General features: G+C 36.4%; 1 protein-coding gene across 1 annotated transcript; it reads left to right on the top strand.

Moving 5' to 3' along the window:
* Positions 1–1,265: 1,265 nt before the first annotated feature.
* LOC114362073 (hrp65 protein-like) lies at positions 1,266–11,672 on the top strand. Its single transcript, XM_028317332.1, has 7 exons — positions 1,266–1,691; positions 1,778–2,079; positions 2,157–2,265; positions 2,347–2,501; positions 3,395–3,617; positions 4,839–4,904; positions 9,800–11,672. Exons 1-7 carry the CDS (start codon positions 1,266–1,268, stop codon positions 9,914–9,916), a joined length of 1,398 nt encoding a protein of 465 aa, XP_028173133.1. The 3' UTR covers positions 9,917–11,672.
* Positions 11,673–12,736: the final 1,064 nt, after the last annotated feature.

Genomic DNA, 12,736 nt, shown 5'->3' with positions numbered 1-12,736 from the left:
TAACAATATACGTGAATTGACATTATTTCATAATTAGAGTATTAGGATTCCTTGTTGAACACATAAAATTCAAACAGTATCCCGCCCGTCAGTCATTATAATTCCATTTACTATTGATATCTTGTAATAAGTTTGTTTAGATTTTGTTGTTTACATTTTAATGACTACATAAAGAATATAACTCAACATAAATACTTTTAATATTTTAATATCACCTACAACCAGTGCTCACACACCAGAGGGTTATAAAACTAATGAAATCAAATTATTTTAAACTAGCGGCCGCCCGCGACTTCGTACGCGTGGATCCCGTTTTACCCCCTTCATCTACCTTACGCGGTTTAGATTTTTTCATACAAATGTTTTTTCCCGCTAACTCCCGTTCCCGTGGGAATTTTGCAATATCCTGTTATAACTAAGCTTTAAGTTTACTAAGGTACCTGCTTGCCGAATTTCAAGCGTCTANGGTCAAAATTTGACATGCGATTTTTGGTTTTACGAAGGTAATACGATAGAGAATAATACAAAGTATTAAAAACCACCAGTTATAGGGGCATTTTTTGGAGAAATTTATCAAATAACCAAAAAAACACGAATTTTTAAGCAGATTTTTTTCAAAAATTATCATTTTTTATTATTTTTTGGCCTTTTTTGTGTATTTCATGTATTTTTTTTAGTATCGCCTGTTATTTAGCATTATTACTGTTTTTATTTTATTAGGATATACCGCTTAGTTTAAAAGTTATTACGTTTTCTTTACAATAAGTAATTGGAAGAAAAAAAATTCTATAAAAAATTAAAAAAAAATCTCAAAAAATTTTTGATCTCTTTTTTTGTCGATAAAAACAGGTCTAGTTTTTTCTATTTTCATATGTACACTTTAACGTGACTCACACTGTATTAGTGAGCCAGGAACATCAAAGATTAATAGTAATAGGCATGTTTACTGGGTCAAAAAACAAGAGTAATTAGTTCGTCAATTAACTTATCATAAAATACTCGACATGTATTTTTCACTTTTTCAAACTAATGAAAATTTAAAGAGATCACGCCAAAGTTCAAAAGAAGAGGCCTGTGACGTCAATGAGTGCTTAGAAGTGCAGCACTTTGTGACGTCGCGCGGAACTTCACAACGCACCATAATTTTGTAATTATTTGATTGATTGACAATTAAAAATGTGTCCCAAGNTTAGCCATAAAAACTAAATAGTGAAACATCTATTTATTTAATTTTGTTATTAATGTTGCAATTACCATTTTAGAACATGAATGGAAACTTTGGAGGTGGCAACAGGCAAGGTGGATGGTCTCAGGGTGGGCCTGGTAACAAACAAGGTGGCAACTTTGGTCAAGGAGGAAATAAGCCTTTCGGCCAGAAACCTGGAGGTCCAGGAGGGCCAGGTCCAATCAGGAACCAACAGCGTAACAATAGAGGTCCAAATCAAGATGGCAAACCATTGCAGAGGGAAGAACATATGCTTGCCAACAAACTTAAAGATTTAGTTGGACCAATACTTGATTTGCACCCAATAGATCAAACGGAAATGAAATTCAATGGCAGAAGCAGACTGTACATTGGTAATTTGACTAATGATGTTACTGAGGACGAAATTCTGAATCTATTTACTCCATTTGGAGAAGCTGCTGAGCTATTTTTAAATAAAGAGAAGAACTTTGGATTTATCAAGATGGTAAGTTGTTGGTGACCAGATATTTTAAAAATTTATATAGAAATATTTTGTGGTGGGGTCTCATTCTATGTATGTTTTGTTTCTAGGACTACAGAGTCAATGCAGAAAGGGCAAAACGTGAATTAGATGGGAAGATGAGGAATGGCAAGACTTTACGAGTTAGGTTTGCCCCACATAACAGTGCTATTCGTATCAAAAATTTACCGCCTTTTGTTTCCAATGAACTACTATACCGTGCCTTTGAAATCTTTGGGAAAATTGAGAGAGCTTATGTCAGAGTAGACGAGCGCGGGAAAACTCTTGGAGAGGGCGTTGTGGAGTATGCCCGGAAGCCTAGTGCATTGGCGGCCATTCGTAACTGCAGTGAAAGATGCTTCTTCTTAACTTCGTAAGTAATAAAAATTATCAGTGATATTTATTTAAGTTTGGTGTGGAAAATACTAATTTTTAAATTTATTATTTTAGATCCCTTCGTCCTGTTATTGTGGAGAGCTATGAGGAACCTGATGAACTAGATGGTTACCCAGAAAAGAATTTGCCTAAGAAGCATCCAGAATTCCAAAAGGCTCGTGAGGTAAGCATTTACCAACAGTATGTTTTTGATTATTTCTCTATCTTTTTCTAGTTATCTAACAAGTATATTATCTTGTTATAGATGGGGCCTCGTTTCTCAGAATTGGGAAGTTTTGAACATGAATATGGTACTAGGTGGAAGCAATTGCATGAACTTCACCGTCAGAAGGAAGAGGCGCTAAAGAAAGAACTGGCTGCCGAGGAGGAGAAGTTGGAAGCTCAAATGGAATATGCCAAGTGTGTATTGTTTTCGTTACCTACTATTTTATACAGTGTGAGTCACGTTAAAGTGTACATATGAAAATAGATGAAACTAGACCTATTTTTATCGACAAAAAAGAGGTCAAAATTTGACATGCGATTTTTGGTTTTACGAAGGTAATACGATAGAGAATAATACAAAGTATTAAAAACCACCAGTTATAGGGGCATTTTTTGGAGAAATTTATCAAATAACCAAAAAAACACGAATTTTTAAGCAGATTTTTTTCAAAAATTATCATTTTTTATTATTTTTTGGCCTTTTTTGTGTATTTCATGTATTTTTTTTAGTATCGCCTGTTATTTAGCATTATTACTGTTTTTATTTTATTAGGATATACCGCTTAGTTTAAAAGTTATTACGTTTTCTTTACAATAAGTAATTGGAAGAAAAAAAATTCTATAAAAAATTAAAAAAAAATCTCAAAAAATTTTTGATCTCTTTTTTTGTCGATAAAAACAGGTCTAGTTTTTTCTATTTTCATATGTACACTTTAACGTGACTCACACTGTATTAGTGAGCCAGGAACATCAAAGATTAATAGTAATAGGCATGTTTACTGGGTCAAAAAACAAGAGTAATTAGTTCGTCAATTAACTTATCATAAAATACTCGACATGTATTTTTCACTTTTTCAAACTAATGAAAATTTAAAGAGATCACGCCAAAGTTCAAAAGAAGAGGCCTGTGACGTCAATGAGTGCTTAGAAGTGCAGCACTTTGTGACGTCGCGCGGAACTTCACAACGCACCATAATTTTGTAATTATTTGATTGATTGACAATTAAAAATGTGTCCCAAGATTTTTTGGTAAAATAGACAAAAAAAATTTTTTAGGAAAGAAGCCCATAATTTTACGAATGTCCCAGGTACGAGCACGAGACTGAGCTGCTCCGCGAGCAACTGCGGCAGCGCGAGCAAGACCGCGAGCGCCAGAAGCGCAGCTGGGAGATGGCCGAGCGCGCCGCCGACGAGCGCCGCGAGCAGGAGCGCGCGCAGCTGCTGCGCCAGGAGGAGGAGCTGTCGCAGCGCATGCGCAACCAGGACGACGAGCTGCGCCGCCGCCAGCAGGAGAACACGCTCTTTGTGCAGGTGAGCACGCGCAGCTGCTGCGCCAGGAGGAGGAGCTGTCGCAGCGCATGCGCAACCAGGACGACGAGCTGCGCCGCCGCCAGCAGGAGAACACGCTCTTTGTGCAGGTGAGCACGCGCAGCTGCTGCGCCAGGAGGAGGAGCTGTCGCAGCGCATGCGCAACCAGGACGACGAGCTGCGCCGCCGCCAGCAGGAGAACACGCTCTTTGTGCAGGTGAGCACGCGCAGCTGCTGCGCCAGGAGGAGGAGCTGTCGCAGCGCATGCGCAACCAGGACGACGAGCTGCGCCGCCGCCAGCAGGAGAACACGCTCTTTGTGCAGGTGAGCACGCGCAGCTGCTGCGCCAGGAGGAGGAGCTGTCGCAGCGCATGCGCAACCAGGACGACGAGCTGCGCCGCCGCCAGCAGGAGAACACGCTCTTTGTGCAGGTGAGCACGCGCAGCTGCTGCGCCAGGAGGAGGAGCTGTCGCAGCGCATGCGCAACCAGGACGACGAGCTGCGCCGCCGCCAGCAGGAGAACACGCTCTTTGTGCAGGTGAGCACGCGCAGCTGCTGCGCCAGGAGGAGGAGCTGTCGCAGCGCATGCGCAACCAGGACGACGAGCTGCGCCGCCGCCAGCAGGAGAACACGCTCTTTGTGCAGGTGAGCACGCGCAGCTGCTGCGCCAGGAGGAGGAGCTGTCGCAGCGCATGCGCAACCAGGACGACGAGCTGCGCCGCCGCCAGCAGGAGAACACGCTCTTTGTGCAGGTGAGCACGCGCAGGCTGCTGCGGCGCGAGCAGGGGCCGCCATTTGCCTACGCAACCGCAGAGAGGCTGGGATCGTAACTGGTCGATGGGAGGCATCAAAAAACATTGTAAACTAGCTTTTGCCCGCGGCTTCACCCGCGTGAAATTTGGTGTCACAGAACAGCATAAATTATAGCCTATATGTTATGTGGGTTACAATAAATAATACTGTAAAGTTAAAAAAAAAACCGTTCAATAGTTTTTGCGTGAATGAGTAACAAACATACAGACATCCAAACTTTCCCATTTATAATATTAGTAGCATAGCAGGAAGTAGGATTGTAACTGGTCGAATTGTTATTTGCGTAAATCGCGACATGCTCAGAAAGCAGTACCGTACCTATAATCGTCACGAGTGCTCAAATTTGTATGTTCATAATTACCAACAAACTTGTCCATACTTGTAACATTATTATGAATTTTTTGTCTACAGGCACAGCGGCTTAACTCTTTGTTGGATCGGCAAGAACAGGGCATGTTCGATCAACAGCAGCCAATGGTAAGTAATTTTTTTTCGTTTGCAGTGCGGGCCACTAATGAAAAAGCATTTTTGTGCAGTTAGTACAACTGCATATTTTTTCTGCATTATCTGTTTTATGACCGTTATCAATTTATAATAATAGTACTGTATAAATTTTACAGTTCTCCATATGTAACAATTTTAAGTCTTTATTTACCAAATGGTAAATCTTACAAAACCTTTGGAACCTTAACTTGATTACTTAACCTATTGTTTACCAGAAGATACTTTTACAAGAAACTATAATACAAATTAAATGGTGATCAATTTGAATTTAGGGTTTCATGTAAGTTCTAGCTTTTATTTAGTGAATATACAGACTGCCATTTAATGGCCTTGTCAACGTCGTAACCCGTCGCTCAATACGGTTATATTTGCCCTCCAGTCTATTATTATTTCTGATACACAAATTGTGTAGTTGAAAACATAACCCTCCTGGCGCAGTCGGGTAAAAATAATGTTCATACTTGAATACGGTTTTAATGAGATATTAATTAATTAATGTCATGGGCGTAATCTTGTTGTGCATGGTTTCTACTTGAAGTCAAGCAAATGGCAATGCCAGATTTTGTATGGAAAGTGGCGTCTTTTTTTTTTCGCGCGGCCATCGTCTAAACTTTGTTTTTTGATTACAAAATAGTGTAATAAACCAAACTTACTATGGCATGTATACCTCTAAACTCAGTCTGAACTGAGTTACGAGCATTAGAAGTTTGATGATTTTCATACTAGATTTGCTTTTTGTGCGCAAGTTTTGTAAGAAATTGCAACAAAATATTGCGCTATTTTTTTATTGCGCTGATTCTGCTCCATACTGATGTCTGGAGCCTTTAATGGATGATATTGTTTGTTTACACATACAATCTCACTATTTTGTTGCAATTTGTTAGAAAACTTTGCGCGCAAAAAGCAAATCTAGTATGAAAATCATCAAACTTCTAATGCTCGTAACTCAGTTCAGACTGAGTTTAGAGGTATACATGTCATAGTAAGTTTGGTTTATTACACTATTTTGTTATCAAAAAACAAAGTTTGGTCGATGGCCGCGCGAAAAAAAAAAGACGCCAATTTCCGGCATTGTCTTTTACTTGATCAAACGAACTTACCCTGAAGTGAAGTTCGGTCATAATTATCTTGGAAAAAAATAATACAGTACAGTAGAATCCGATTATAACGACGCTCAAGGGTCCGCTGATATTACATCGTACTATCCGGATGTAGTACTAAGAAGTATTTTTTTACGTTAAAATATCAATTCGTGTGAGCCACGGTTAAATGGCAATGCCAGATTTTGTATGGAAGGTGGCGTCTTTTTTTTTTTTCGCGCGGCCATCGACCAAACTTTGTTTTTTGATTACAAAATAGTGTAATAAACCAAACTTACTATGACATGTATACCTCTAAACTCAGTCTGAACTGAGTTAAGAGCATTAGAAATTTGATGATTTATTTACATACTAGATTTGCTTTTTGCGCGCAAGTTTTGTAAGAAATTGCAACAAAATATTGCGCTATTTTTTATTGCGCTGATTCTGCTCCACACTGATGTCTGGAGCCTTTAATGGATGGTATTGTTTGTTTACACATACAATGTCACTATTTTGTTGTAATTTCTTACAAAACTTGCTCGCAAAAAGCAAATCTAGTATGTTAATCATCAAACTTCTAACGCTCGTAACTCAGTTCAGACTGAGTTTAGAGGTATACATGTCATAGTAAGTTTGGTTTATTACACTACAAGCTGACCCGGCGAACTTTGTTCCGCCTTAATGGCAATAAATAAGCAGACTTTTTTTTTATTTCGAACGGGATAAAAAGTATCCTATGTCCTTCTCCTGGCTCTAAACTACCTCCCTGACAATTTTCAGCTAAATCGGTTCAGCCGTTCTTGAGTTATAAGTGGAGTAACTAACACTACTTTCTTTTATACGGGGTGTTAGGTAAATGGGTATATGAGCCGACATTAGCCCATGTTAACATGGTCATATAAATGGTATGGTGAAGTCAGAAAATTGATATCTTCATTTTAATTATTTTATTTTTCATACAAATCGGACATTATAAAATTAATTTTGTATGAAAATTAAAAAAAATAAAATGATGATATCAAATTTCGGACTACACCATACCATTTACATGACCATGTTAACATGGGCTAGTGTCGGCTCATATACCCATTTACCTAACACCCTGTATATATAGATTTTGTAATCAAAAAACAAAGTTTGGTCGATGGCCGCGCGAAAAAAAAAAGACGCCAATTTCCGGCATTGTCTTTTGCTCTCAACTCATTTGTTAATTCTGATTCACAAATGGTGCAGTTAAGATTTTACAAACTACCAAATATATTTTTTTAAAGATTATTAGCAATTTGTATTGCCCAAATTACTAATAGTCCTAGTAGTAAAATAAGCTTGTGTTACGAGTGGGCTCACCACAATAGTCGAGCGGCGGTGGGATTCGAACCCGCGTTCCTCGGATCTCGAGTCGGCCACTCCGACCCCTTCACCGTTCGGCTATCGTTGCTATATTCATTAACAAAACTATTAATTAATGGGGGCGATTAGCCGAAAATAGCGCTAGTAAGAAAAATGGCGTCCTTTTAGCCGGAAGTGCTTAAAAAAAATGTGTGGGAAACCGTTACTTTTGAAGTTAGCAAATGTGGCATCGCCGAAAACATGCTAAAGTTAAAACTTTCGGCGGTTTCATGGCGATCGCCATTTTGCTAACGATTTCTAACAAGCGCTATTTTCGACCAAACGCAGCCAATGTCTGTAACACAAATGTTCATTTAACATTTTATTATTATTTTTCTATTTGGATGATTATTACTTAGTAAACCTAAAAATTTCCAAAAATCGAGTTTTGAACCACGACCAACCAAACCAATATTTTATTACTTGGCACGTGCCACTTGTACTCAAATTAGACAGGAAGATCTGTGAAAGCACAAGCGCCTAAGGAATTGACACCATTTAATTTGAAAGTTATCAAGTATTAAGTACTGACGTGATGTTGTTATCGCTGCATAATCAGATTTTACATTGATTTTTTTTAAAATATACTCAGCTTTATTTGAGTACCTTAATGTGATCTTTGTACGCAAATAGAATTATCGCATGCGAAGAAAGTAAATTACATTATAAGTGATATTATAATCCACTGTATGTATAATCCACTGGACTAGCTATATTATGACCTTGAACTGAATATGCCCTATTAAATTTTCTCTAGTTCAAGGTCAATCAAAATGAATTACCTATCACAATTTGACAATCCGGCACAATCATACCGCCAACTATATAAACTTATTATCTATATTATATTAAGGTTTATAAGTTTACATAATTTACCAAACGATTATACCTCAATTCAATTTATCTGTAGGTGTATTGTATTAGTTAAAAACAGGATAATGTTGGTGTGGTCATTTACTGATCAATCCGATACGAAGTACAATCTACGCGTTGTGGTCATTAGGTTAACTAACTGGTTAACCAATCGATGCATAATCAATACAAAGTTAAACCAGATGACAAGAAACCTATAACTACACTGTTACGTCTTTTGAACAGCTTTTATCACAAGCTCCACTTCATAATATGATGAGTACGATCTTGGAACTTAAAACTCGAGCGATATTGACTGATAAAATAGGCAGATCACAATATTACATTGTGTTATTTTTGACGCTAATTGGGAATTAATTGGGAATTTGAAAATTGGGAGATATACTAATATCTTAATGCCGACTGACAGCGAGACGTGTTGAAGAAGTGAGTTAGGCTTGCGTTGTATCAGTCTACAAAAAAAAATACAATGGTGTTTTACTATTTTCCAAAATCTTTTCGTGATTGCGTTGTATCAGTCTACAAAAAAAAAATACAATGGTGTTTTACTATTTTCCAAAATCTTTTCGTGATTGCTTCCAATTTAATAAAATTTTTATATTATACTTTTATAGTATTTTACTTTCTGACATTAATCATTAGCTGATTAATTATTTTATAGCGGGCAGTATTTTTTCGAAGCAATCGTGACCGAAATTCGTTGAGTGTTTATTATGTTCCCTTCGACTTACTTAGTCGTCTTAGTCAAGTCTTTCTAATAATGATTTGTATTCTTTATTTCGATGTGGTATGAAATAACTAATAACTGTTTAATTATTGAAATAGTCCTTATTTGTTTGATATTGTTTGTTTTTTTGCCTTTGTTGGGTCCTTCTTACCTTCTTTCATGATTTAAAAAAAACCCTTCCTCATAATATAAACTTCAAAGACTCATCAGTAAGCAAAACAATTTTCGACATTGTCTCGAACAAAATACTCTGTCATCTATGCATTCATATTTGGTGCATTCTTCTTAAACAGAGGCAAGGTATGGTTTGTTTTCTTCACACAATTTGTTTCAAAGCATGGATAAGTTCATGATAACTCACAATTTCCCTGCTTATTGATTAAAAGTTATTTTGTTACTCTAAAATGGGTTAGAATAAGTTCTGAATTTTTAAAAGTAGGTAATAAATTTGAAAAGGTTTATACGCAGCGAGTGAAGTATGTAAAATTCACGTTCACTGAACTATGTCTACGTAAAATATCACGTCCTTAACAAAATATAATTATTGTAATAACACTTATGATGTGATACGCTCTCCGTATGTGATAATTATTTTAATTACAAAAGATATCACGGATACGTATAAAACAAAAAAGGAGATCAGATTGATGACGTTCTTTTACAATTCGAGGCATGATAATATTTGTGACATTTCTATAGAACTAATTTAATGTTCTATATTTTTGACTAATTTCATCAATTGTGTATTTTTGTATTTCTACCACGAAGAAAAAATTAGCACGTTATGATTTATCTAGGATGGAGGCTTCAGAGACCAGTTCGACATGCCACGAGGAGGGTTTGACGACCAGAACCGCGGCTGGGACGGACCGCGACAAATGGACGATTACCCTAACAAACGCCGTCGATTCTAAACGTTACGGCTTCTGAGGCCTGTTGGTTCCAGATCAAATTAACCCCCATATTATTTGCTAAGCCATTGATTAGGTTTCTAAATGCTTTTGAGTGCAGTCGTTTTGTTACGTTTTATCACAAATATTTATATTAGTGGTCCAGAAAACTACGCGAAAAATCACAAGTTCAATTTGCTACAATTTCAGGTTTAAAGTAACTTAACATAATAATGTTCATACTTCAATGAGTTTTTTTACTGAGAAATTAATTATAGATTTATGCCATGGGCATATCATGCCGTGGTTTCAAAGTTTGCCTCCTAAAGTCTAAAAACCTGATCAAACGAACTTACTCTAAGTGAAGTTCGACCTCAATTATCCTTGCTTCGTAGGAAAGATTTCAAAAATAATATACTAAATATTATTTTTTATCGTTGGCACTATAATTTTTACATAACCGGTCGTATTTCATAAGCAATCTTAGTATCTTGATTCGTATCTAGTCGCGACAGTAGAATATCCTAAATTTGGGCTAGGTAAGTAATTGCATAAAAAATATATTTTAAATAATGATTAAGTTAATAATAACATAATAAACTTAGTTATTTTAACCATATTCAAGAAATCCTGACTTTAAAAATATTACTCTTATGACTTGGGGAAATAGTTTTCTGGACATTTTCTTCTAACAAATTCAGATTTTGTCTTATTTGTATTTATTTCTGTCGTTACACATTATGTATTATAGGTTTGTATTCTTATAACGGATCTAATTGATGGCGAGTAATTAAATTACGGCATTTGCCCTTTTATAATTATAATATTAGAAGTAAATAATAAATAAAATAGTTGTAAGATAATAATTTACATTACGATAGATTTATTGTCACTAAAATAGGAAAAAACCACCACAATCTAGGACATATTTTTAAAATATGAGACTTCATTACTTAAATGAAATTATAATTTATATTAAAGTATTAGTTTGAAATGTGGTTTTTGTTCTTTTTTGTCACAATTGATTTTAATATTGCCAAGATAAGTAGGTACTTTGATAATTTTGACGTACGACGAAGAAATACCAATTGACCAGTATGTTTATTTCATCAGTATAAATATGCGGGGCTAACACGGATTTATTATCAATTTATTTATATTATGGGTTTCTGAGAAACGTCGTTAAGGATCATGCACAAATTGAAATCGTCGAAAGTTATACCCACGATTTTGCTTAATTTTTATCCGTCACTCCATGTAGGACTTGACTAAGTAGTTAACTACTGTATGATTCCCAAAAGTTTTCTGGAACTAGACTGAAGACAGAATATTCTTTCAGAGTCTGTGAACGGACATTGGTTAAAGTAAATAATAAGAAAAAAATATCTTTATGGCTGGTTACTTCGTCGTACGAACATTTAAACCACATCATAAATAAACTCTCATGCTTTAAACGGTAGTTATTATAGTATCCTTCTTATTAATATTATTGATAGTAAATATCGCCGTTTTAACTATTTTGTGGCACCGCAGACTTTAAATAAATTCTTATTCTTATTCTTTAAAATTAATACACAAACATGCGTTACGAACAATTCTCTGTTCGTAGAACGATTCTCTTTGTATATTTGAGTTGGTTGATCTGTAAGTTATTGCGCAATATTTTTTTAAAAGATTATGTATTGTAATTGTAAAGAGTGTAGTAAAGTGTGGCAACACTTATAAATATTTCGTAATTTGTCTTTTTTATAAATAAATTAAGATTACACATAGTATCAATCTGAAATGTTTTCATTATAAACTCCTATGAATCATCACTTCTAAAATAATCTCAGATTCAAGATAAATTAGTGGCTTCAACAAACAGGTTAATACGAAAATAGTTATTTTTCATTCGTATACTTTAACCGCTTCTCAATAGAAGTAAGCTTGGTTTCCCGATTCGTTTCCCTATTTACGGTCTGGATGTTTACTGTATGCTATATGATGTAGGTTTAAAAAAAACTATATTACGACGACCATTTGACGATACTGAAAGTCACCTAATTTTTTTGTCACATCACTTAACTTTTTCTTTCACCATTAATGGTATATTTATTGCCTGTTTGTTCCACTGGAGCTATTGATTGCTTACTACAGTAACTACAGTACTAAAATGCTAACAAGTGGTTACTAAAATTAACACATTAACTAAGATCGTGAATGGGTGGATGAAAATTCTGACCTTTTTTTTTGTTGCATTAATTACAAGCATCCATCATTCCATACAGAAGGAACGGTTCGATCTGACCGTACGCTCATATCTTACACCCCTTTTGTTTTTTGTTTGGGGGAAAGATGCATAAAACCCTGTGGGGACAGGGTAGGTTATGTATGTGGGGCTCCGCTCATCAGCAGAAGGATGAGGCATGCCCACTACTTAGTGGGAAGAACTATGGGAATCCAGACAAAGACTTCAACTACTACAGTTATATTACACCCCTAGACCAGCGCCGCACTTGGCTCACGTGATGGGTATCATTTATCCTGGGGAATGGGGAAATCCCCCGGGGAAATTATCTGGCGGTAAGACGCACATAGTCTTTAGCGCTACATATCATACACCTCTTTTGGTTTTGTTTGGAGGGAAAATGCATGAAACCCTGTGGAGAGAGGGTGGGGTAGTTTATATGGGGCTCCCATCGTCAGAAGGATGAGGCATGGTCACTACTTAGTGGGAAGAACTATGAGAATCCAGACAAAGACTTTCTTTCTTACACCCCTAGACCAACGTCGCACTGGGCGCGCGCACGTGATGGATACCATCCTGGGGAATAGGGAAATTCCTCATTTATAGTGGCTAAA

Source organism: Ostrinia furnacalis, unplaced genomic scaffold (assembly GCF_004193835.3).
Source record: "Ostrinia furnacalis isolate ACB-3 unplaced genomic scaffold, ASM419383v2 OfSCF6157, whole genome shotgun sequence".
In the NCBI taxonomy this organism is placed as follows: domain Eukaryota; kingdom Metazoa; phylum Arthropoda; class Insecta; order Lepidoptera; family Crambidae; genus Ostrinia; species Ostrinia furnacalis.
Note: the sequence above shows the minus strand (reverse complement) of the source record. Positions and strands in the feature narration are given on the sequence as shown.

Coding starts and splice junctions, on each gene's coding strand:
- LOC114362073 (XM_028317332.1), top strand. CDS start 1,266: ATGAATGGAAACTTTGGAGGTGGCAACAGGCAAGGTGGATGGTCTCAG. Junction 2,080..2,156: donor AGATGCTTCTTCTTAACTTC/GTAAGTAATAAA, acceptor TTATTATTTTAG/ATCCCTTCGTCCTGTTATTG. Junction 2,502..3,394: donor GCTCAAATGGAATATGCCAA/GTGTGTATTGTT, acceptor CGAATGTCCCAG/GTACGAGCACGAGACTGAGC.